Genomic DNA, 27,691 nt, shown 5'->3' on the forward strand with positions numbered 1-27,691 from the left:
TAGATGAAGATCCGTTTTTGAATGGTTGAGACATCCAAAAACAAAGTAAATCAAAGCGATCCTAATAAAACGTGAGTCCCACCTTTTATTGGGATTGCTCTGTTTTGGATATCTCGGCCATTTCAAAACCAATTTTCAAATTTCCATTAAATAAACGAAAAATAGTATTCCTCTTGGGACTCCATGCTCTTTCATATTACATTAGAGGTTTCTCATTACATCACAAAAACATGCTAGAAACATGAATCTAGGTGTGAACGAAAACTATACCATCCCTTTAATGTTAATCACAAACTAAATGGGAAATAGTATCGTTTTTATCATCCTCTCGGTCATAACAGGACTCGAACTCCACTATACCCATGGATCGAGGCGAGATCCACACCATGACGTTGTCACATTGCATGGCAGAATAGTGCGTTTAGTGTAGATATGGGATAAGTCATAAGAATTGCCCTTATATTACAGGAACTAAGAGACTGCAGGGGAACATATGCCAAAATTATGCCAAAATTTCCCTTTGGTAGAGTCTCTCTGGGAGTTAAGATACAAGTGGGATTAGATTTGGTTGGTGTTTATGTTATGTTCTTTGTGATGAAGTTTTCACACACGAGTAACTTTTTTTTTTTCCCGGTAGATCATGATTTATCCATTAAATGTGTATGTTTATATGCACATAATTATATATACATAAATATGTATTGATATGTCTAATATGCATATATGTTTATTTATATTATACAGTGTATATCTGTATGTGTAAACAGCTGTAAATTATGAAATTTAAGGAAACAAACCTAATCTTTTCTTGTTATTCAGTGTTTTATTTCGCAGAACACAGAGGAAAGAGCTGGTCAAAGTATAGCATCAGCTGGTAAGATATGAAGAGTATAAATTAGCATAATCATTTTTCGTTACGACACAGGCACAGACTCCTGTGAAGAAAAATTGTTTAAAATCACATGTCCTATCTTAATCATGGCTTAGTCGTATTCTTTCGTTAAAAGTTCAAATACCTACTGTTGATACATCATCAAATTACTCACGTTAGGTTTAAAAGTAAGTCAGGAAAATTGTTCTTTAAGTACTTCTAGTCAAAAGAATGGTGGTAGTTTGAAACAGGGATAATCTAGTCTCATATGTACAGGAGTTTGTTTGGAGTTCCCGTCTTGGTATCGGAGAGTCTGTTGTTGGTGGCGCTGTCAATGATCTGATTCCGGACATCGGTTGCCATGATACCGTTGCCAAGGTGAATGGCAGCAACCCCTGGTGAGAGAAAAGTGAGAGAGCGAGGGTGACTCCAAAAGAAGTATTCACTTCAGGGCTGCGCCAACCAGTGAATACTTCATTTGGAGTCACCGAGAGCTATAGTTTGAACAAGAAACTTGGAATTCGGCAAAGCATATTTGTTTTATATTTCGAATCAAAATGGTGTGTCAAACATGCCAACATTCTGACATAGCTGAATACCTAAAATCACGTGAAGCTCTTTCAACCAATCACTAATGGATAACTGTTTGATCCAAAATATAATACTAAATAATTTACCGGCAACATGTGGGCACGCCATGCTTGTCCCGCTCTTAAAGGTGGTGTCTGAATCAGAGTCCGGCGAGGCGCTCTCAATAGCAACACCAGGAGCGAAGATCTCAACGCATTCACCATAGCTAGAGAAGTAGGCTCGTGCGTCAGAGCTGTCGGATGCTGCCACAGATATCGCCTATAGTATAACGCGTTAGTTATTATCTTAGAGATCAATATGGATTGAAAAGTCTACTTTCATACAACTGCTTGTTGGAGAAAAAGTAGGCATGATATTGGTAACACATTGGCATTAGACAGAGTAGTATGAATAGCAGTGAGTCGCAGTAGTAGTAACTGATGGTATCAGGTATAGGAGTACCAGCATTAGTCTGTAAAATGTTAAGTTATTCTGCTCAATTGACAGTATTTTCGGCAATGAAATTATTCTTTATATTTCAGTAAGAGCTCAAATTGCTATTTTAACATTAGTGTACATTATTTCAAACTTTTCCTTTGCTGAACAAGAATATGTTTAAAGTTACAATAATTTTGCTTCGGTTCTGTGCCCGAGAATCAGTGTGTGATTGCTGAACACTCATTTAGCCAGTTATCGTCCAACCAGGGAGGTGTAAGAAAGAACTTCCACCTCCCTGGTACAATCCTTGCTACTGACCTTTTCACTGCGAGATGGAGAGAAGACACAGGCATCTCCGTCAGAGTTTCCGGCCGCTGCTACGGCCACGATACCACGGTCCACTGCTCTGTCCACAGCCTCATCTACCGACTTCCGTCCGATCACCCCGAAGGACATTGACATGACAGCAGGCAGGTCAGCATTGGCCGAAGTGTGGTCAATGGCTGGAGATCGATAACATTCATTTTTAAGAGATTACTTTCATAAATAAAGTGTACATGAATTATGTAATGCTAAAGAACTTGTATGTAAAGCTTCAAGAGCCCTGTCCGCTTGCCTCTCTGCAACGCCCAAAATACGTGACATGGTTTGATTTCATTCATAACATAGATTTGAGAGTAGATGAACAAAGACTGACCTTTGATTTCAATACTCATGTTGAAGTTGCTTGGTTCGTTGCTATAGTACGCGAATACGAGCAAGGCGGGTGTAAATAGACGGATAACAGCATGCATGTTCTCTTTATAATTATCGTTTTAAGTTTACGCCTGATACCCAGTGGCATATACTTATATATCCCGAAGTGCTACCGGCTGAAAAGCCATTAGTAACTGGCTTGGGTATGACTAGATCATTTAGAACAAAGTTCCTGATTATTACAAACAAATATTTACCAGCGATAATATCAGCAGCCGACCCAAAGCCATCGCAGTCAAAGAGACGAACGGACACTATCTGTGCGTCACGAGCTATACCATGAATAGCGCCCGCTGCTGTCCCAGCACAGTGAGTACCATGCCCATGGCAGTCGTATCCCTGAGTCAAGCAATCGTTAGATGGTTGGTGAAATATGCCTCAATAAAATACATCAGAGTCTGGCTCAAAAAAACAACAACAACAACAACAACAACAACAAACAAACAAACAAACAAACAAACATGAAAGGTGAGACATGATGGGATTATTTAAACAAATTTAATTTTAGTAAATAACAAGAAAAACATAGGATCGAAATCGCCTATACTAGGCTAAAGCACACAATTTTATCACGAGTTATAGCCCACCTGGACAATGATTTAAAAAAAAAAAATATGTAGCACTAGAAATGGAGTATTTGATTGTCACACAGGCTTCCTGATTTCAGATGAAGGTAATAAATTAAAGACTTATATGAAAGGCTAGCTGTTAAAATGGTGACTATAGTAAGAGAGAAACATCTAGCCAAGTGTTCTGGCTCCATCATCATGATGGTTCAACAGTGTAGAACTGTGAAAGCAGAATCACGTGCCTTGTAATCACGAAATAAGACTTAAACAAATTTGAATTCTGTTGATCTTTATAATCACCTTTAATAGATAAATAAGGAAGAGTTCATTACAGAAAAGAAATGTGGAGAAAGATTAGGGAGTGATAACGGATGAAAGTCAAAAGTCTCCTACATTCAAACCGTCGCCAACAAAGTCGACTGGTCCTCTACGTGCCCTACCAGTGAAGTCTTCATGGGTCTCACGAATACCCGTATCCAGGACATAGACCGTGACGCCTGCTCCACTACCTGTTAGTATCAAACCATAGATACCAACATCAATATATCAGTGTGGAATACGAGCTGACGAACTCTTGGTCAATACAACATTTCTTGGACTTTACTTCAAGGATTTCAAACCTGGAAAGCCAGTCATTTTTCTTTTTTTGTAGAGTGATAAAATTCTCACTCATTTTTTTCCACTTCAATCTTCAGCTTGATTACATTATAATCTAAGCATTGAGTCCTAACTTTGAAATGCAGCATCTACCAAAGATGTACAAGAAGTGTGAGGAAGGTACTAAATAATAAATCATAATAAATAAACTGAGATTACATGTTAATACTTCAGTATGTGAAAACTTATGACAAGTAAACCTGGCCTCTTCAGAGTCGATTTCTTTGCTTGTTGTTTTCATTACTGCATTTTCCTCGAAAATACGAATATAAATAAAACAATGAATTTACAAGTCAATAAAAAAAAGAATTCATATCTAAATGACCTAACTTATCATGAAACTTCATGATGAAATGAAATTCCTAGATGCTTTGTAGATCCTACAATTAAAATGAGAGTCAAGGCATTAGGCATCATTAAGAATTATTCGTGTGGCAAACCACGTTTAATTCAAAGGTTTTGATTCTAAGAAATAATCGCAAGATGTGGTAGAATGGGATCATTAGCGATATCATCACATTTTCTGTCATTAAGGTTTTCGAAAATTTTGTGTTTTTATTGTTTTAGTGGAGTATGCAACAGTATAGGGCCTACTGGAAACAGGCTTTCCGATTTCTTCAATGTTCAGACTTTAACAAAATGGTGTTGAGCTTGATAATGCAATCATTTCGTATTTCCTCCATAGCTTTTTGGTTTTTGATGTCATCTGTCCATGGTCTATGTGAAAGATATTTTATTGTAAAAAGTGAATCAAACTGAATTACACTGATTTATGTGAAACGATACTCCAAAAGGGAAAATGTTACCCATGATCTCAAAGCTGTTGTTTAAGGGAAGGTCACGCTGGTCAATTCGGTCCAATCCCCAAGGCACTGAGTAAAGTGTGGCGATGGCGTCCGTCTCTATGTATCTCACTCCCGGCATGCGTCGTATCTGGGCGGTGGGACAAATGCATTGCTTTTTAATACCAATAATTTTTCTTGCACATGAGTAATTCTAGCACAACACGACCTGTCATTTTCATTTTCATTTCATTTATTACACACAAAGTATTTTTGAAACATACATCTAAAGATCAATGAACATTAACCAATATTTGAAAATCAGGTTTAAACAGACTTTATATGATATTTCATCATATAGAATACTTTTTAATCAGTCTGGAGTATGTCACAATCACATTGGATAATTAAGATAAATTAAGATAGAGGTAGATGCTTGTGGGGTTACTGCTTGGAACTATTTGCTATAGCAAGGATAATTAGGGTATGTTCTTCTTATTTTGGGGTATTCGCTTTTCAAAGGGTTCCCATCTCTATCCTCTGACTGACTTATCATTATAATGATTGTGAGCCCCTTCTAAAGTATAATGTAATCCCCTTTTTAATGACTCTTGTGTTAAAATTATTGACTTTTACGTGCATTGTACATATATGTTATTGATTATATGTTGCAATGGAGAAACATTCAAAAAAAAATGTACTGAACTGAAAAAGGGTATGACGAATTGTTCAAACTCAGTATGTGATGAATGGTCAAAGGATGTTGAGAAAATCAGTGTATAGATAGATAGATAGATAGGTAGATAGAAATATATTGTACTATTTCTACATTTCTCACTCTTGTTCACTTCTGTCACAAAGATATTTTCCGAAAACACAGACACAATAGTAAGTCGGAGTAAACGTTTTTGTTCAAATCAATTTGAAACCTTCAAGGTATAATAGCTGCATCTGGAAGCATGTTAAGTTTATGATGAAAAAAAAAAATAAAACAAAAGAGAAACAAACAAAAGAAGATGCGTAAAAGAGGAGGATGAGAAGATAAATTGAATATGTCTAAAAGGATCATCTTACAAGTTTAAGTGATCTTTCATTCAGTGTGACTGCCATGCCTTTCACCGTCGTACGGTATTTCCAAGCCACGTCGAATTTGCCCCCGATGGATGTCGCCTGAAACTCCAGACTACTCATGAGCTCGTTGACGTCCACGTCATCCTGCCAACATCGTTTAAAAAAAAAAAATAATGAGCTAGTTTGTTTTTTACCATCATCTGTGGAAAAATGTTTCATCTCGGAACTTCATTTTTTCCCCTGACTCATTATCTTAGGTTTAGCATGACTCGAATTCTGAAAGAACATAAAAAGTATATTCAAATTGTACAAATATATAACTTTAAAGTTAATGTTATTTTAGCATTGACATTGTGCAGCCCAATGATTGTCCTTTGTGAGTTAGTGAAACAGCGAATGCAAGCCTGAACAAACACTGAGTTTAACTTCTCGAACATGGCAATTGTTTTGATGAAGTCATTTAGAGTAAAATCTTCATATACCATATTTCAGCACTACGAAGTAACTTAACATAAATCAATGAAGTGATGGTAATGTCACGAGTGTGTTTTTTATCGTTATGTTTTTATCACCACCTCGAAGATGATGATGAAGCGATCTTTGATGGCGGCAAGCTTCTCAGCCGAGATGTCGGCGGTCACGCCCACCGCCAGGAGAATCAGCAGGAAAAGGGAATTCATAATCACGTGACGAATTTTCTGTTTCAAAGAAAGAACACAATTTACGGCATCATTGCATGGGCAAATTGACCAGAACATGCGAATTATCGAAGGCACCCTGGAATGTAAACCTATTCCACGACGGCATCTGATGGAAGAAAATCTCTCATACGAAAATATTGCTCTGAAATTATGTGCAAGAATGCAACGTGAAAATAAACCTGAGCATTATCTAATGATGCAGAGGTATAGAGACGAGGTTTGCTTCACTTATATTCCTCCTTTATAGTCTGATATGAACTCCTTAGTCTCATAGTAGCCTCCTTAGTCTTATATACCTCCTTAGTCTGATATGAAAATGGTAAAGAAATTCGCTTGAATGAAGAAATTCTCGAAAGGAAATGGAGCGGCAGAGACATTAATGTTAGAATGTACAGTCATATTGATAGATGTGATTTTTGGAAGTTACTAAGTTCCGCCGCGTCCTTTTGTATCATTATCAAACGATGGTAAATTACCAGCTGATTTGATAAAGACTTGTAGGAATATGTGCTAGCACATAAATGTGATCCATTCTACTGTATATCATAAAATAAGCTTCGACGAAAATATTGATACAAGTTATCTTGATATTGCAATACATTTTACTGGAATCCACATTCGATGATCATTCCAATTGACAAGCTGTAGGACTATATAAAGACAAAATAGTATAACTCAGGAAACAAAGTACTAAACACAGCAATGATGATGTAGTCTAAAACTGTTAAATCTTTTCTGGAAACACCTCCCTGATTAGACAAAACACATGAAACCTTGACAATAATGATTGCTTGATATTAGACACTAAGGACTATCAGAGAGAGACTCACCACCAAGTATGATCTCCTCGACGGACAAGCAAAGAATGAAGGTAGAAGTCGTTTCCTACAACCATTATTGATAATTTTGATAATTAATCATAATCTAAATTAACCAGCAGGTGCCAGTGAGCAGATAAGAAGGCGAGTTTATCAGGAACAAGAAAACACACACACACACACACACACACACACACACACACACACACACACGCACACACACGCACACACACACACACACACACACACAGAAGAAACGCATACCCCAAGAAATATGCATCTGCGGAGACGCACAAGTTTAAAACCCGCGGTATAAAACGCTTTGTAAGCCTATACGCTAAAAGGGTATATATGGCTCGCCACCAAAAGCTACTTTCTGGTATGTCAGATGAAATATTAATTCCACCATGCCTAGATTTAGCTAGTTTTCTTCCTGGCTTGTTGTGAGTCCCCTCATAGACGTGGTAGAAAACCTTTTCTTTACAATGTAATTTAGTCCTGGTTCATAGCATGCTGTGATGGGAATGAGCCATGTGTGATAGTGAGACGTACTCTAGACTCTGGGAGTCATGTGAAATTTTTATTTATAATATCTAATTATCGATAACAGACCAATTATTAATCGAGGAGATATGTGACTAATTGGAGAGATCTTGGCATCGATCTAATAAATTAGTATAAGAGTCATGTAGTCAACATCACACACTAAACCAGTTGTAATGAAAAACTGAAACCTGAAAACATCAATACATATACTTTGGACATTGGTTCAATCAGGGAATTAAACAAGTGATTATTTTGAGACTTGTTAGCGTCTTCGATTACCTACATTTCAAGCATGTTAACGTAAGAAAGAATGTACTGTAACACAGATGACATGGCATGACCAGTAGGCCCTGGAATATATGGAATCAAAAGAACAAACCTTACGATTGTTGTTTAATCATGACTTTATCTAAGTTCAAGACAGTGAGTGCTAAACATACATACAAAAACCCGGTCCAACGTATCTTGCAAATCGATGGCAGGTTAAAACACTTAAGGGTTTAATACAAGATACACAAAATACAAAATTTACATCGTTTTATAATCATAATCTATAATATCTATACGAATGATAATACAACCCACGGCTATACAGTGGCAACAATTATATTCCTCCTCCACAATATAAAAATACATTTAAATATATATGTAAATGCGATATACCATACATATATGTATATACCGATATCATCATCCCAATCCTCATCATCTCATATTTGTTAGTTATGACACCATAACCCACAACTTTCTTTAAATTATCTCTAAATGTTTGGATATAAACCATTTTTAACAATAATACTTCAGAAAAGTGAAATTCTATAGGTTTTTCACTTGGGATTCCAGGAGAATATTATGAGAGTATCATCGCAGGCTTTTCAAACCATGAAAATGTAACATGCATGTAAAGTATTGTGAACAATTTTCCGAATGTCCATACAGCATGTAAATCGTTGGTGGCAGTGTCTGCACACTGTATGAGCTCTGTCCACACGTACACTCCTGCTGCCTAATGTGAGAACACATGGGCATCAAAGGACGAAAAGTTCACTCGGCTAAATGCTGTCAGTATGCAAAGTGAAACTGAGATTACTGACGTCATCAGTTTTGTAGATGACATCACACTTCCCCTTAATTGAACTGGAAGGAAATGGCATGTCTCCTCTGTAATGGCGATGATCACAGACTGCTAAATAGCGTGTTACAACATAAAATAGGGTGTTGAAAGATAACTTTATTGACCTATTTGAGGTTGCTGCCTTGAAGAATGCTGGTTACGACCCTCACCCTCTAATGTCATTCACCTTACTGGTAATGTTACTTTTCACGTTACAGTCATCTTAGTACGCTGAAATGTATTGTGGAAGTCCTTCTTTCCTTGCTTACATTTGATCTTATAGAATATGTTACATAATACCATAAACCACATGGTCTTAATGTCGTGAGTGGGAGTAATGACTTTCCTTACAGTAAGACACAAGACTGGTGGTGCCATATCCTTCACTGATCGCTGAAGTTACGACTCCTTGAAGGATGTATCTTATTAAGAAATGAAAAAAAAAAAACAGACCACGGAAAACTTTATGTTATCAATGTATCCCTACTGAGTTAGGTGTCATGTGAAGTATGTACATGCTCTACATCTAAACACAGTGTTTGTATTGAGGTAAACGATTAGGGCCTATTGGTATTCCATAGCCATAGCCCTCCTGCTGCCATTTCAAATGCTCCTGATGGCTGGGGGTTAAAGGCATAACCATTTGCAGATGAAACAAAAACCCACATTAATGCTTTAAAATAGTTCTAAAATGTGAGTTAGGGATGGAAACAACCATTGTGAAAATTTGAACCAGTAAAATATACAAAATGTGAACAATATAGTTAATAATAAAAAAAAAAGTTTCCTGACTAAACCGTCTACAGTTATGGTTTATTGAGAAAAATATTGATATTTCCCTATATTCTAGACTTTATTGCAAACATTTTACATGGATGTTTTGTGGTACAACAGACCTACACATATGCATCAAATGAGATATCTTGAACACTTTAAAAGCACTGCTCCCATAGGTAAATAAGACCTTTAAGCTATAGAGACTTGGACTTAAACGAAGATTACTACAGCTTGTCGATATTTTTGGATGGCTTTTCGATATGTTGGGACAAACCTTTAAAGCAGGAGAAAGTTTATCCAAGAATATTGAATCTAACCCGGCATATCAATATTTAGAGATATAGATATGAATATATAAATACATACACACACACGCGCGCACACACACACACACACACACACACACACATATATATATATATATATATATATATATATATATATATATATATATATATACATATATACACTCAGCAAAAAAAAGAAAGTAAACACTTTTTCGAGTTCATATTTTTCATAGAAGATTTTGGAGAAAATTAATGTATTATATACTATATTAAAGGTAGTTTAATTGTCTATCACGCTAGTAGGTTGACATAAAAGGAAATTTTACGCATGAGTGAACACATTTGTTTTTGTCCTCCAAAGCACAAAAGTAAAAATTGCAAAAAATGACATGTTGCCTGTTATTTGCAAATGCCCTTCACGATATCATTGACAACAAAAGACCATTTCAACACATTGAAAGACATGAATGAAATAGCAAAAATAAGTTTTTGTTTTCTTTGTCTCTTTATGACCTCCAACAAACACAAAGTGGGAAACTAGAGGGGGAAAATAGGAATTTTCTGTCAACTTAAACTTCAAATGACATAGGGAGTAATATGCATAAACATGGGTAAATGAACAGATCTTTTTTTATTTAATTCTTTTATTCTTTTAAGAACTCAAAAGACAAATTCAAGAACCAAACATTATTGAAAATTTTAAGATTTCAAAAGAAACAACTAAAATTTCTGTCATTTTGGATAATTATTGCTTTTTCTCTTATTTCATTTGAATTTAGATTTGAAAGAAAATTCTTCATTCTTCTCCATTACTTTTAGCCTTCATTTATCTTTGGGGCTTTAAAGATATCATAGAGATCATAGGTTTATTTTTGCAACTTAAATGTTGCTTTTTGCGTGAAATGTATTGTTTGTTCTCATGGTTATATGGAAGAACGCCTATGCATGAATGAACACTTGCTCAGTTTTGCAATTTTTACTTTTGTGCCCTTGAAGAGAAAAACAAAGGTGTCACTCATGCGTAAAGTTTTCCTTTTTGTTGACCTACCGGGTTAATAGCCAATTAAATTATCTTTAATATGGTGTATAATACATTAACTTTCAGCCAAATATTATATGCGAATTATAATCTTGAAAAAGTGTTTACTTTCTTTTTTTGCTGAGTGTATATAATAATAATAATGATAATAATAATAATAATAATAATAATAATATATATATTATATATATATATATATATATATATATATAATATACAGTGCGCGAGAAGGGTTCCCGACCGTGTACAGAACCAGTGTAGCTCCTTCATTATTTATTTAGTGCGAGAATGCCCCATCTTCTCGCACTATATATATATATAATCCAATGGGTCAAGTTTGTTGAGGATTGAAGAAAAAGTGTTCGATGCTGTAAAGCAGTGCACTTTAGACGCCGCAACACGTAAACCACCCAACACTGCCCAAGCGTTAAACCGATCCACCGCGCCACATAAAACACAGAAGCACATCACTTTGAAAGTCAATCTGCCTGAAGATCGCTCTAGCCTGACAAGACGCCAAAGCCTTTTGCTGTTATTCATATATAATGTATAATGTAATATTATATATATATATATATATATATATATATATATATTTATATATATATATATATATATATATATATATATATGTATATGTATATGTAAGAGATGGGGAGAAAGAGGTATCAAAACCACGTGCTCCATTATTATGATGATCGATGCCATGATTTGGCGCCTCGTGCTAAAAGTGCAAAGTGCTTCCATCTTGCCAAAACCCTTGGAGGCTCAATGAAATAACACATGATGAGAATCATCGTATACTCGCTTTTCCCTCATTTTTTTATAATCGTATGCCATTTAATGAATATTGTATTTATAACTGTACTTTCATTCGAATTCTTCAGGTATTGTTTTTATTTGTTTCTTTGTCGTTGTTGTTGTTGTTTAACATAGTCACGGGGTGACTATATTGACGTGGATATTTTTTTTACTATGTCCATTGTTGTGAAGTCGTGGGCTTCCAAATCAAACTCCAAAGCAAAGTGCAAGTGAAAATATGATTTGAATATTATTGTAATCTCATGGGGTGTCTTTTATACAGTGTCACGGAGGTGAAGTGATACAATAGTGTTTGAATAAGTCGAAAACAATAGTATTTTATAGTGCTATAGTGTAAAAAAAAATAAAAGAAGAGTTTGAGAGAAGTGTTTCGTAGCCGTTGCTATGGCAATTGGCGTTCAAGTGAAAACTGTTATTGCATGATGGAGATCTGGCAATGTAATGGAAAAGTGGGAAAAGTTGTTTGACTTGATCATTTTAATTTATGTCCTCCTAATTAGACGCTGCGATATAATAACCGAATCAATGACGGGTCTGGCTTTACAAAAACTGTTCGTTGTCAAGTCCCATCTCCCCTCCTTCCCAGGCCCTGATACGTGGCTAGCCTGAGGTCTCTCCCTCACCATTCCCTAAGCGGCAGTGAACTGTAGCGTACATCCTCTTTACCCGTTAGCCCGGCCAGAGTTTCGGCGTCTAGAGACCCCAGCTGTCCCCTTTCTGACCCCGCTGGCCTGCACTGCTTACACCGCTCCAACTCCTCCAGATGAGAGTTTTCACTTCAAATTCAATTACACGTATTTCCTTCAACAGTGTTTGCCATTGCCATTGTTTTCATGAGAGTAGTTGGTTCATGACCTGTTTGTTTTCACTGCCGACAGGTGTGTGTGTGTGTGTGTGTGTGTGTGTGTGTGTGTGTGTGCGTGCGCGTGGGTGGGTGTTGGTTTGTGTGTTGATGTGAAAAAAAATATTGTCAGTAATGACAATAGTAGACCTTTGGTCCTAATAACAGCACTATGCTTGCAAAGACTACCATTATAACTTTTCACACCTACAGCACCTACACGCACACACACACGCACATACACACACACACACAAACACACAGGCAAATGCAACTACACAAACGCATACACACACCATCTCTCTCCATTTCTCCCCTTCTCTTTTCTTCTCTTTCTTTTTTTTTTGTGTCTCGTTCTAATGCCTGATTTTTACCATTTCCCTCTCTTTTCTTCTCTTTCTTTTTTTTTGTGTGTCTCGTTCTAATGCCTGATTTTACCATTTCCGCCTATGTCTGTGAGAGTTCAATGAACTCACATCAAATAACATGTATCATACGAAGCCAAATCCAGAAAAAATATATATAGGACTTATGGATATGTTGTAGGAAGTTATTGTTCCGCCTATTTTTGTCAAAACATCGAAAGTTCATTGTTTTAGAGTTTGTTAGGAGGAAGCGAGAATCACGTCGTAGGTTTAACGAGATTGAGGTCTGGGGAGATTTATATGTGTGGCGTTAATTTGCGGTCAGTCCATATACTTCTATTGTCGAGGGCTTTTAGAAAGTACAACTTGAATTAAAATTTTTTACGCCTGTCCCCCGATGTCCATAGACCCATTTGTAAAACATGACGAGAAATTGTCAAAATGTGATATGATAATCTTCATGACATGCAACCGATCTTGATTTCTTTCCTCCTAAACCCAGGCCAATCTGACCAAGCTCTGGCATATGACTGATTTAAAGTTTTGTCCCCCCCCCCCCCCCCCATTCCCCCCCCCCCCCCTCTCTTTCTCTCCCTCCCACCCCCACTTCCCTCCTCCCTTCTTTCATCTCTTTGTCTTGATTTCTTGGGTTGAGATAACTCACCCGTCTTTCCCATCTGGGTTTCCTCGTACGGGTCTCCAGGGACCATCACAGTGAAGTTCAACGATCTCCCTCTAGCCCTCTTTGTTCGTCTCAAGTTCTCACTCCGACCATCAAAAGTCGCGTGGTTACGGATTCACACAAAAGTGTGCATATTACAGGAAAGGGATGTTCGAATATTAGGAGATATATCATTGTAGGATGTGAGCAAGGTGAGTACTGCCAAGGAGCTATTACACACGGGTGTAATAGCTCCTTGGTACTGTCGAGGTTTATCAGTTACACACGGGTGTAATAGCTCCTTGGTACTGTCGAGGTTTATCAGTTACACACGGGTGTAATAGCTCCTTGGTACTGTCGAGCTTTATCAGTTACACACGGGTGTAATAGCTCCTTGGTACTGTCGAGGTTTATCAGTTACACACGGGTGTAATAGCTCCTTGGTACTGTCGAGGTTTATCAGTTACACACGGGTGTAATAGCTCCTTGGTACTGTCGAGGTTTATCAGTTCAAAATACGCATGATGGCAAGTTTGTTTGTTTTTTGGGGGGGAGCAAAAAAAGGCTGTGTACACATATTTGAAAGTATGCTGCAATGTATGTTTGTATGTATTTAGGCCTATGTATGTTGTATGTATGTATGTATATATATATATATATATATATATATATATATATATATATATACATACATTGATACATTGTATATATTTCAGTGGGGGGGGGGTAAGAGTTCTGCATGACAGTTATCAGACGTCTGAAAGTTACACAGACTATTAATGAAACCCGTCATGAATTAGACTACATGTATGTATGACATAAATTATGTATGTACACCTGCAGTACATGTATAAGAATTCAAATTGTCATGATTTATGTGACCAACGATTGTTGATATATGTCTTCTCATATCATTAGTTGTACGAGAAAAGAGGCACTTTAACACCATTACTTCGTTGAGATTTATGAAGGCAGATTTGAATGGGTTTCTCTCCCTCTCCACCTCCCCCTCTCCCTCTCTCCCACACACACGAATGTTCGCGTTTTAACTTATTTCCAAATTTAGACAGAAATCCAAATATCACTCGTATATAAGTGAGGTGAATTTTTACAAAACCAACACCGTTTATTACCGTGTTCAAATAAATAATGGCTTGTCGACTACATTGTAAAACCAAAACAACTACATACGCTCACCAAGTTTTCTTTCGTTGTCACTGTAAAATGTTTAGAAAAAAAAAAGAAAGAAATCTATCTACACGAACAGATGACACAGTCTACCGCATTTCACCGCTTTGATTTCAGCTTGCATTTGGGGAAAAAAGAGAAAAGAAATGATGCTGTGTTTGAAACAGATTTTTTCGACGGTGTCGATCAAAGCTGCAAGGCGAAGATGCAGCTATCCATACTTGAATTAGATTAACAAGCAGTTCACCTTATTATAAAACAATCTCATTCTCATTATCTCTTGCCGAAGAAGGGATAAGAGAGTACTGGTCGTATAGCTTGAGAGGGTCTCGGAAATTTGAACGCATCGTCGATAATGAGAACACAGGATTAAAACAAACAAGCAAACAAAAAAGAAAATGAAAACAAACGAGAAAATCAGAGATGAATGTAACAGGCAAGCAGAAAGGATCGTCTACGAGACAGAACAACAGACCAACAGAAATGAAAGTTAACAGAACTGAAGACAGATAAGAACACCTTTCATCTAAGAATGTGTAATCCATATCACCAGATATTCTGAATAGAGAATCACATTATGATTAGCTACAAAATCTCTAGCACTAAAATGTTCTTACCAGGGATACTCAACGACGGGTAGACGACAAGTTTTTCCTTCTTTTGGCATCAGATATGGCACAGATTGGCATAATATACAGAACTTTACAGAATTACACATTTTATTTCCCCTGTTGCCATTAACATCTTGAATTCGATTTGCCAGCAAATCTGCAAATTTACAAAAAGAAATAAAAAAAACACCTAATTTTCAGGCACTATTCATGATTATTCGAATGACATTGCCCTGCTCTGGTATACGATATCCCTACTTACAACAGCACAAAGGAATATATTTTACAACGTTTAGAAGACTGCGATGATATTTACATCAAGCATACACCTGTTATCATCAAACAGTCATGTCGTTATTTTCCACAGTAAACTCATGAAACGTTAGATTGACTTGTAGTTGTTGCAACTGTTTTTATCCTTGTCCGATGTCTCTCAAACTTTCGCTTGAGTTTTGGCAGTTTTCATATCATTCAACTCTCTTTCTGAGTGAAATCGTCGTTGGTCATCAGCCGAGTGAGGCAAGTCTGATGGATTTGGCTCGTCCATTCCCATCACATCCCTTGAGCTCCTCCAGCGGACAAATCAAAGCCAAAATGAGAAGGAAACAAATAAACTTGGCCATTTTGTGCAGCAATGTATAAATAGTTGAAAGATTACTCGGATATCGTTGCACCGATAGACCGAACATTCAATGCTCAGTTAATTCGAACATTTTTCCTGAGGCGATTGTCAAGTGCAAATCTGTCCTACAGACCAGCATAGTGTCTGAGTAGCGTCTATGCAGAAGAACACTGTAAATCGGGGCTTGGGTGGGTCAGGTCTGGCTCAGTCTCGCCGGAAGTTTGACTGAGGTTAATTGAAATGAAAGCGTTCGAATTCGCTGCTGCTGACTCTTCTGAAGGAACGCTGGAGCTGCCACTTGTCTGATCCGAGATATCTTGGGACATGGGGTTAGTGAAAGCAAGTCGTGGGCCACCTTCTTGGCTGACAGCAGCACCAACGGAAGATGTATTGTCGACAGCATCCTGGGTCGCAAAGACCTCGTTGTATGATGGCGGCAGTTCAATGTTGGTAGCCGCAACTTCCTCAGGTTTGGGCCCACCTGTACTAGCGCCCTCCTCCGACAGATTTGCATAAGGTATCACCTCCACGATCCTTTCTTCTTTCCTGCAGATGCGAGCAAGGGCCGAATTAATCCTCCAGGTGTTGATGGCACCACAGGCGACCAGGCCGACAAAGAACACCGTGGTTGCTGATACAGACATCTTGAGGGGACTACCTTCCAGAAGGGCCATGGCCAGGTAGCCGAGTGGAATGATAGCACGGGAAAGGATTGTTGCACATGTTCCAATGTAGACAATGACTCGGTATCTTCTGGTGCCCTTCAAACGAATGACTTTGTGAAATTTACCAATATTCGCAAACAACATGTCTGTTTCACTCACTAGCATGATCATGCCGATGGGGGCGTCCTCACGTGTTACTATAACAGCGATGGTAGTGAGGATGACCATAAACTGCATGAGGAGAATGGTGTACTTGACGATGCAGCTCTTCCCGAGAAATGCTACACGACAGAAGGCAACGAGATGAAAGCCAAGAGAAGCAGCCAGAAGGAGCTGAACCTGTGGGATGAGCTCTTCTTCAAAGGAGAGGACACTGTCGTGGTAGACCAAGGTGATGACAATAGCTGATATTCCCTGGATGGTATAGAAGGCAGATTCAAGGTAGCTGTGTTTGGGAGAACAACAGAACAAGGCGATATGATGGTTAGTCATCGCATAAAGTATAGATGAAGAAATCTTATCATTCAAATCTATGTGAACTAAACAGATGGTTAGAATGAATATAAGAATGAATGAATGAGTGAATGAATGAATGAATGAATGAATGAATGAATGAATGAATGAATGAATGAATGAATGAATGAATGGTATTAATGGATGAATGACATAGGACAAAGTTAGGCCGATCTCTGAGAAAATGTATTTTGTTGTATTTCGTTGCAGAAAAAAAAAACAGTTAAAAACTCAAAATGAATAAAAAGTTACTTTGACAAAAGTTAACATTATAAAAGGGCTGTATGATTTAACAAACAAAAGAAAATTGTTCAAAGTAAGCTAGACAGGGAGGGAAAGTTAAATAAGTAAAACGGAATCGACGTTTGTCTGCGCTATTTCGGCAACTGCTAAAACAATCGTCTGAGCATGAAACTAGAGAACGGCTCGTTGGGAGACTATCAAGGGGCCATGACAACTGCTAAAAAGAGATAAGGAAGGCGAGCGTTATTCGTGGCAAGAAGAAGGTGATAATTTGTTGGAGAGTAAGGCAGGATGTACCACAGCAAACACTGAGCTGAAATCCTGTCGTTAGAAAGGTGTCTATGTGTGATTATGACAGCCGCAAATTGTTAAGTCTCTAAAATATGAGAATGAAATCTCTAATAGTCAGCCTGTAGGATTAAATATACAAATTGCTGCTAATTGTGGCACGCTCCCGAAAGCAGGCGACTGGCATTCGACAACGAAGGAAGCATGAAAATTAAATTAGATCTCTTTTCAGAGTGAACCTTGCATGCTTGGTATACGTTTGTACGGCGCATCTCGAAATACTGTCGACTCACTCAAAGTTTAACAGATGTTCAATGATATATTTAACATCACTTAAACATAATAAAAAAAGATCAACCTCGATAAGTTAGTTTGTTACTGATAAGGGGACTAAAACTTATAAATTCTAGGATCATCTAATTGGCTAGTTAAAGTATGTCTGGATGGAGTAGGGATGACTGCGGCTATGTCTCATTACAATGTGTGGAGGGAAAATCCCTCCCCAGCAATCATCACAAGACTCGTCACGGGGGGCTAACTAACTGTGAACCTTTATGCAGCAGCCGAATGTATGATGATCTTGTGAGTAGAGAAGGATGAGATGTCAAAAGGAAGGTGACTGAAGCCAGAAATACATGCAATCAAATAGATCAGATGTTTAAACTTGATTCTTAGAGAATGGAACGAAAATACGATTGATATTGAGAACCACGCCTCACAGCTGGAGAAGGGGTGAACATTGTGGAGGCTTCAGGTAAACTCATGGGGGAAAGAGTTTCGTGATAAGTGACGTCAAAACATCTGTGCTGTAAATATCTTGGATATATTCATCTAATGATGACTCATATAACCGTGTGATTACACCATTAAAATCATTCTAGATTCCGTATCACGTTCAAAAGTTAGATTATCTGACCTCAGACTTACGCACAGACTCTAAAAGCCTGTAAATAGGTAGCTGAGGTAATCAATAGTAAGAAATAATGATCCGCAAATAAGTTTCGGGCAACTGGCGAGCTTCAATATCGTATGTTAACTGTAATGCTTCCCGGAATGTTTTTCTCACACTACATTCGGACAATGCAAAAAGCAGTTTCACAGATCGCTTTCTGAATGAGAAAAATGTCCAACAATTCTTAACATGCCGAAAGGATGAAACTTCCATTTCTGAAAAAAACAAACAAACACGTAATACATGTATAAACATCACCGTCCTGCTGTTAACATGTGAAAGTATGTTGTTCATTGTCAAACTTTTGCGGCGGTGTCTGATCGAGATAAACATTATGTTGTACTAAATCACTGAAGAGTAAGCCCTATAATACGCCCTCTTAACCGCTGTCTCAACATCCCCAACATCTCTTTCCACTCCTCAACATCAGATCTCTCCACCCCTTCCCTATAACCACACCCCTCTCCACCCCTCCCCTGACAACTCTCTCCACCCCTCCCCAACACCGCTCTCCACCCTTCCCCAAACAGCTCCATTTCCAACCCACTCTTCGTTCCTCCCTAATGCCTATCTCAACGTCTCCCCAACACCACTCTCCAATTCCAACAACGACGGTCTCCGCCCCTCCCCTGACACCCTTAACATTTCTCAACATTTCCATCATCTCTCTCTATCACTTCCCTTCATCCTTTCGCCCCTCACCCAAAACCCCGCCCAACCCATCCCCACCAGCCCTCATACCCCTTCCCCAACATTCCTCTCCACTCCTTGTCGTTAGCAATGGATAGTGACTAGAAATGATTTTGTCGCATGTGGTTTTATTGTATCCTTTTCAATGTTAAAGCATTCATCGTTCATGGGTTGATAAAAGTGGAGTAGTGCAGAATCATTACTCTTTTCTTGAATTAATTACATTCCATTTTGATTTAAATGTGGGGGGGGGGGGTTAAAACAGAGGAACTACATATATTTGCCAGTCCTTACAAGCTGTGGTAATTTCTTAACATTGACTAAATTCATAAATGAATAATGTTATTGAGGATGTGAAGTGATCCTGTGCCATGATACATGTTACTCACGGACGCCATTTCACTTCAGTTATCTTAGCTTGCAATAGATACAGTGTGTCTTTAAATTCTCTCTAGCTAATGACACCAAACTCTCAAATCTTCAACGCTTCTGTTTTCAAAAATCTCCCAAACTACACACACCCTCGTGTTTGTGGGTGACGTGGATGAATCACCCATGTCTATCAGGTCTTAATACATGGCGGAACGTCTTTGCGATTTTGGTATCACTTTTGTTCCTTCTGATCGTCAGATCTCTCGAGGAAAAAAAAAAGATGGATGACACCTAAACCAGACAAGATTGAATTGAGATAACATTGTCTACATAGCACAAGGTGCATCATTAGGATATTATCGCTTGCTTGCTTGCATCCTTTGTGTGAGAGAACAAAGGCAGAGAACAAAGAAGAACGAAGGAACAGAACAGGGAACATACAGAGACAAACATACGAGAGGAAATGGGGAAGTGGAGCGAAAGATGGGGATATATAAAACAGTTAAAAATGCTTGTTTATGTGAAGGATAATCTAATGTAAATGGTATAGGGACACTCAAAGAGAGATACGAAAAGTAGAAGTTATATGCGAAAGGCAAAAGAGAGATACAAAAAGTAAAAGAGCGATATGAAGCAGACGAGTTTCTGAGGCTGGTATCAATGTCGCCCTATCAATTTTTACTGCCCAATTTTCTTGGTACGACACTGTGGCAGCCAAAAAAATGGAACAGGTGGTACATCGCAAAGAACCAATTATGGCCCCGTTTCTTACCCCTTGTGATCTTCATAAAAGTCATATAAACCTCATGTGAACCCTATTCCAATTTAATTTCTCTTGAAACTGTCGGGAAAAACAATATTCAAAGGTTGCATTTAAGCTGTAGCCATGTGATTTGTTATCCATTCCCCCATGAACTATCATTGGCATTCTCGACGAATTTGCTTGTCTTTATCTAGGGCTCCAAAGGCGTTGAGAAATCAGTATGAAGTCATATGATCGTCGCGTTTTGCTTTTGAAGAAAACGAGAATACATATTGATGAAACCTCAGAGGGAAGTTCCTTCAAATAAATGAATAATTATTACCACTAATAGCTTTATCATCTAAGGAATATCTTCATTGTAGTGTGTAGGCCTATACTTCAATTAATGTGCGTCACCAGTCTGCATATACCCGATGCCCTATAGGTCACCACATTACTTTATTTAAATAATGCTAATGATAACAATTTTTAGATCACAGAACAACAAGAACCATCCAAAGGGCGAATTCAGGAATTCCGTAAGGGGGGGCCTTTACAAAATTAAAGGGAGGGGGCGCGCCCGGGTGCCCCCTCCCTGCCTGGATCCGCCACTGCATCCGATGTTGCGCTGTAAAAAAAAAAAAAAATACGATTACTTTTTTTCTAAGAATGAAAACGTCTGATTGATGATTTTACCTAAATCATAGTTTTCTAATCGTTTGTTATGTTCTATTTAGAGTTAGACAATGCTACATCTTAGTGAGCTACAAATAATTAACTGTCATTTTTGCAAGAGTTCAGAACGGATAGTGTTTTTAGTATAGCATGCTTTTCCAGTCAGTTCTATTCCCGTTAAATGATACAATATTTTCATTAAGGTGAACTCTAACTTTGTACAGGGAAGATGAAATGTATAGGTAATAAGGATTAACGTTTGCATGAAGCCAACAAATAGCGTTCATTGGTCACTGCTTCTCTCATGTGACGGAAGAATTCAACCAGTATATCGGAAATGACCGGGCGTTGAAAACGAGATAAAGACATGCTTGTTTACCCACGAGTTCTTTCTTCTTTGTCTGCAGCACACACAGCAGACAAAGCCCAGACCAGTCGTTACTTCGTCAAGTATAAACTCTCACCCCCCCCCCCAAAAAAAAAAAAAAAAAAATATGTAATACGAGGATACAGAAGAGTATTTTTACAAATATTTTACGCTTCTTTAGGGGGGAAAGGGTAATAGAAAATGACTGTGAGCTAGTGGGAGATAGAAAACATGTCTATACGGGGTTTTTTTTCTCAAATAAAATTAGATGTCATTGGACATAAGAATGACAAGGTATAGTTGTGAAAAATAAACCCACCTGATACAAGGTGTCACGATAAAAAGACGATGAGCAATGACTCAAACATAGTAGCTACAAGGACCGTTTCACAGTAATATGTCGAATAGATTGTGATCTTTTCTTCTCCATAACCTCTTCTCTATAACCTTTTTGGAGCAGCTCCTATAAATATTATGATGTCATCTTCTCAAAATTCTGTATAGCGGATGTGTAGCAGACGTGTTAGACGTTGGCATATTCTTTGCTCAGCGCCCATGGGATAAACCTGCTGTTTCACCAACGAGCTCATTGGTTTCACTGAGCTTCAAAACGAACTCTCGTGGAGTCATTGAACGTAATCATATACGATTATCATCGCAAGCATTAATTTGTAAAAACCTAAACAGCGTGATGAAAAGTTGTTTATGCCAGACATATTAAAGAAATAGGCAAATAGGGATGAGGACTAACAATTGAGTTTCTTTAAAGTGAATTTATATACCTTTTTAAATGATTATCTTTGTTATGCACGTAAATATGTGTTGTTTTTGTGCGACATCGATGGCGCACCACTTGATCATATCGGGTTCTCGCGAGAAGACGTAGGGATACCAGTGCCTCAGACAAGGCGTAGATTGAATTTGTCTATACTACAACCTTGACTTTTGTCTTATCATCAATGTTGGCATAGACTCACCTTTATAGTTTTATTGCAGAGGAAGAATTACCGTGTGATTGACGGATGAGACCACCTTATTGTTTTACACGTTACTTGTTTGGCTTTGCGGTTGTTCATTGAGTTGACAACACGTGAGTCAGTTGTTGAAGAAGTCCCATTAGCCTCAAAACACTTGTTATGACCTTGTTTGGTAGATACCATTAGTAATTGATGATGTGGATAGTGCCAAGTTGGGAAGGACTTGCTTCTTATATTATTTTGTTTTCCCTCATTAATCTAATGTTTGTGTCTATAGTCACATGATATACCCTGATGGCAATGAGTAATTATGTTCAACATAGTGGATATTTCGCAAATATTTCTTAAGAGAATTCAACGGCCATGTCAAAACATCCTGTTGTTTTTCAGTTCAGTATATGGCATGATTCCTCCTAGGTTGTCATAGAAATATCATAAATGCAGAGAATCGGTAATCAACATTTCTCTATACTTGCTTAACGCTACCAAAGCATCATATTTCATTGATTCAATCGAATAGTACTGTTTGTTTTTCTTTGATGTTGTATACAAAGCTATAAGAGCCGTATAGTTGCCGTGGAAATGATTACGTCGAGCTTGAGGACGGCAGGTGTTGAAATCACGATGCTCCCGATCATCTGATCGCTATATGGAGGCCAAAGTCCAAGGCAGATTCAGGTGGGTTGAGTGGTATGTGTGACGCTTTAATAGGCGGCGGAAGTCGTGCACGGGTCCGTTAAGTAATTTATTGTTGATTATCATTACTTCCGCGACTTTTGACTCAGTTCAACCATGCAAAGTATTTCGTTGACATGTAAGATGATTCATTCTTGCGGGTTACAAATAGATATAAATTCCATTCGGAAATGCTTTTCGAGTTTAAAGTTTTAATGGACCTGCCTAGTATTGGTGCAAGAATGCAGAATGTAGATGGTAACATACGTAGTATTCTTTGTGGCTGTAAAACAATTCACAAGGAAACCACATTTCGACGCATTTTTGTTTTGTTCATTGTAACGACTTGATAAAAGCCTCACTACTATACATCGGCAAAATTTGTCGATAAACTTTGGCTTTACTTGAGCCACAATTTCGCTGTCTTTTTGCAACCTTGAAATAACCTGAGTTGGTGGCTACAATAGAATTTAAAATACTCATCTACACTCTCATTACCTGTTAGCACATGGAGATGAAATTTGAAATGCATCATTCTGGGCAATGGCGAAAATAATGACAATGTCATCTTAAAATAGAAATCCTGAGAGAAACGGTAGCGAGCAATATTTTGTAGAGGGTCAATGCCATGACTACCATGTTCATTTCGTACATAGCTGCTATAAGTGCTTGAAGAAAGGGCCATATAGGGATAGTTAATGGAATTATACGAAATACAGACAATGAAAAGAGAGAGAGGATGAGAGAGAGGAAATAAATGTAACTGAATTCACGTCATGTCACTGTTATAGGGCCAAAAGTTTCACTTGTCATTGTACGTATACAGTCTCCATGGTCACGAAGTCAGAAATCATTCTAGATTCTTATGATAGTCCCATACACTTAGATTTAAAATGGTATGATCATGGCGTAAAATTGCGTGATCGCGGGTGAGCGGAATTTTATTGGAGCGTGATACTGAGTGTGAGGAAAGTGAAAGAACACCACTTTGATTAATGAATTCAACTCTCAAAGAGGAGGAAGAGAAGAAAATTAACTTCCTGACAAACTGGAAAATATCACGTCATGTACGCAAACCACAAAATATGAGTATGGCCTGGATGAGGATTCATAATTGCCACAGCTGGCAAGAGACCTAAGTCTGATTGCATTTACATCATCGCTCCTTCCTGTTCACCGTTTTACTCTGGCTCGTTGGCAAACGTGACGCAAGATGAATTCATTCATCACACAGTCAAGTGCTTATGATATCAAATGTGTTTATATGAACTTTATTAAAAGTTGCAATTACCACCAAGTCACGAGATGGCCATAAGGAACTTATCAATCATTATCTTTGGGTAACATGTATGCCATTGCAAACATGTTCAACTATTAAGCAGGACTAGAGTTATTCAGTATGAATCCGAGAAGCCGAATATGAATAGTTCGATCCATTTGCACGAGATTTCGAGAAGCGTCTGATAATGAAGACTATACCTTTACGTGGGCTAGGTAGGCAGACACTTGTAAAAAGACGCGTGGGCTTCGGATATTTTTGGCCTTGTGTACTAAAGTAGGCTGCTACTGAATGGTGATCTTCCCTGGAAACCAGTAAACAGAGGTGGTTTAGAAATTTGTCGCATGAACTTTGCAAATTCTAATCAATATCTGGACTTAAGTTCGTGCTCATACCAGCCTACGCACTAAATCACTTGACTTTGGCTCAGGGAGGTGTGAAGGATGAATAGATTACCACCAAAGAAATAATCAAAAAATGTTGCATGTTCAGGCGATATTATCTTATCTGCAGCGTAGCTTCTAGGTGGATGAATTGATTAAAATCAAGATACGAATTAATTTGTATTTTTCATCAAAATTAATCACACTTGTTCGCTGAGATTAGGAATACGGGAAGACGACATGATAAACATTATCTTCATGGGCCTAACCTAAACAGATGCCGTCTAGATTATGTACTTTGATAAGAGTGCTCACGTGCAAACCAATCAAAACGCATATTTCTTTGCACCCACGTTATGAAGTGAGATCACCATCCACATGGTTTGGGTAACTATTCTCAACTAAACCTTGGCCACGTATTACCCAGCATCACAGGATTAACGTTACACTAAACAGGTGGTACGTGGGGGCAGAAGATGGAACGTGTCACGTGACTAATCGATAGATCGAATCCGATCTCTCTACATAGCAACATGGGAAACTCGAGATAAGATATCGATATACAGGGACCGCAGCAGCCAATCCCCAGTTCAATAGTTCTTCATAAAAATGAACTTATGCCATTGATGTATTGGGAAATCTACTCAAAGGTATTATGTTGGTAAGAAGGAGTATCTCCTCAATTTACATTCTCACAGAAAGCACATTAAATGTCTTCTTTTCGTTATAAAAACTGTCACAACTACTCAAAATGGAATCGAATATTATTTATCAAAGGTGCTAACGCTCCTTTTGAATTGATCCTGAGAAGGAAACAAATGTTTAAAGTTAATACATGTAGGCCTACTTTCAAACATGATTACAAAGAAACGTGAACTGAATTATAAAAAAAAAATCACTGACTCATTCCACTATGATAAGAACAAAAATCTGTTTAAAATTATATCGTTTCACACAAGTTTCTTTTTATGTTTTCATATAATCTGTTAGAGCTGCTCATAGAAAGAAGTATAGCACTCATAATCCATTGCCGCCATGCGCATAAACCAAGGCGCTTCTTGGATTAAAAAAAATACATGACACAAAATTGAACGGAAGGACAATCGCTTATTGTACTACGACATATGTTCTGGCGACACAGTTATTACACTTGGCGATGGTGAATCATGAATGAAAATCACAGTTCGGATAAATCGTTCGGTAACCCAGCGCTTTAACGCTGCATGACACAACATTTCGCTCGCCCTTGATTATTCGGCGACGAAGATTACTCGCACGACGTTTTGCGGGAAAAAAAGAGGGATAATTTTGGACGAGCGATCGGAAATATTTATAGCTCGTGATTATGGTGAATCACAGTGTGTAGAAGCGAGATATTACAGTGGCACACGGGAGAGGCTGGCTGGGATATGATAACATCTCTTGACGGGGAAAGTTCAGATTACTCTTCTACACCGAAAGGTTTATAATCAATCTACGCCTTTGTCACTAGGGAGACGTTCTTTTAAAGACACCAAAATTGTAATGACACATAACGATCATTCATGACTTCAGGTCTTTGGATGATTATCTTTACGTTTTGCACTCTTTGGGGATGAAAACTATTGGAGACAACGAAGCTGAGTGAGACAAAGGAAGAGATAGAAGAGAGGGGGAGGGGGCGAGAGAGAAGAGGCCAAGGGCAGGGGAGATAGAATATGATGCAGATTCAAAAGGAGAGTTAGGCAGTGTCTGACAAAACCAAATCTTTGACAAAGATTAAACATATTTTACAAGAAGCGCGTAACCAGTAACAGTATATTTCTTCTCATCATCCAGTCGAGGTATTACCTCTGATTGTGTATTATTATCGTTTGTTACTGCATCACATCTTGTACGCTTATTCACGGATGGAAATACGAGGCAACATTTTCTTCAAACACCAATCATACTGATCCTAAACTTGGAAGAAGCAATGCATGTTTCAACGTGAACAAGAGGCAAAATCATTAGTATCACATAATATCTTAAAGAGAAAAAAAAAACTTTATGGGGAAAATGAGACGGCACTTCAATACTTACAAATTGCGCATGAACTCTGTGCAGTGCTTGTGGGCCAGATGTAATCTAGACGTGGGACTGTGACAAGTTTTGACGAATAGATCCGCAAGAGTGAAGATGAAGAAGTAGCAGAAGACAGCCATGTTTGCCACCACACTGGCAAGAAGGCACATGTATACAATCTCCTGGTTCCCTGACGATTCCATTCTGACTTCAATCTGTTGATCTCTACTACACTGAAATTACTTGATCCTAATTGCCTAACGTGACTCTGAGATGTACTAGCCACCTTCTCGCTGAATGAACAGACAAGCTTCCTGGGCTATTTCTGCTCCCCGGTCTACCTTCGGCCGAGGAAGTGATACTAATAAGGCTGCATCCGTGACCAGCTGGTGCTTTTATACCGTTAAAATTCTTTGTTTACTTTTTTGCAAATATTGATCGCGCTCTGTCCGTGGACACTGCACAGCTGTGCTTCCAAGTCTAGCGAGCTGTAAACCCACGTGTGTGTCTCGGCCAATATGGACCCAACACTGCCTACTCACATTTGAACATATTCAATATCATCCGTGAAGTAATTGTGCGTGGAGCGTCTTTGTCAAAACACGGCTTCGACGCCCCGCCCACCCTCAGACAGCTTACAGCTAAACAAAGAAAACTGACGCATGCGCTGTTTGAAGCACACGCTGGCAGACAACTTGTGCGAAATCTGTGCCCCTATTGG

At 38.2% G+C, this 27,691-nt stretch overlaps 2 protein-coding genes across 2 annotated transcripts; both read right to left on the reverse strand.

Annotated features, from left to right (window-relative positions):
* Window positions 1-1,135: 1,135 nt before the first annotated feature.
* Window positions 1,136-6,394, reverse strand: LOC140234900 (aqualysin-1-like). The gene is made up of 8 exons (XM_072314941.1): window positions 6,290-6,394; window positions 5,718-5,858; window positions 4,668-4,794; window positions 3,598-3,713; window positions 2,833-2,974; window positions 2,198-2,382; window positions 1,549-1,720; window positions 1,136-1,266 (listed from the first exon to the last, which is right to left on the reverse strand). The coding sequence occupies exons 1-8, from the start codon at window positions 6,392-6,394 to the stop codon at window positions 1,136-1,138; spliced, it is 1,119 nt and encodes a 372-aa protein (XP_072171042.1).
* Window positions 6,395-16,261: 9,867 nt separating this feature from the next.
* LOC140235199 (uncharacterized) lies at window positions 16,262-27,303 on the reverse strand. Its single transcript, XM_072315233.1, has 2 exons — window positions 26,989-27,303; window positions 16,262-17,216 (listed from the first exon to the last, which is right to left on the reverse strand). Exons 1-2 carry the CDS (start codon window positions 27,171-27,173, stop codon window positions 16,262-16,264), a joined length of 1,140 nt encoding a protein of 379 aa, XP_072171334.1. The 5' UTR covers window positions 27,174-27,303.
* Window positions 27,304-27,691: the final 388 nt, after the last annotated feature.

This window comes from Diadema setosum, chromosome 11 (assembly GCF_964275005.1).
Source record: "Diadema setosum chromosome 11, eeDiaSeto1, whole genome shotgun sequence".
In the NCBI taxonomy this organism is placed as follows: Eukaryota; Metazoa; Echinodermata; class Echinoidea; order Diadematoida; family Diadematidae; genus Diadema; species Diadema setosum.

Bases quoted from the DNA above. Each gene is read 5' to 3' on its own strand.
- LOC140234900 (XM_072314941.1), bottom strand. From the start codon at position 6,394: ATGAATTCCCTTTTCCTGCTGATTCTCCTGGCGGTGGGCGTGACCGCC. The intron at 5,859-6,289 runs GTGGTGATAAAA...CGATGTTGGCAG, and splicing joins GCTTCATCATCATCTTCGAG to GATGACGTGGACGTCAACGA. The intron at 1,721-2,197 runs GTCAGTAGCAAG...GTTATACTATAG, and splicing joins CTCCATCTCGCAGTGAAAAG to GCGATATCTGTGGCAGCATC.
- LOC140235199 (XM_072315233.1), bottom strand. From the start codon at position 27,173: ATGGAATCGTCAGGGAACCAGGAGATTGTATACATGTGCCTTCTTGCC. The intron at 17,217-26,988 runs GTAAGTATTGAA...TCCCAAACACAG, and splicing joins ACAGAGTTCATGCGCAATTT to CTACCTTGAATCTGCCTTCT.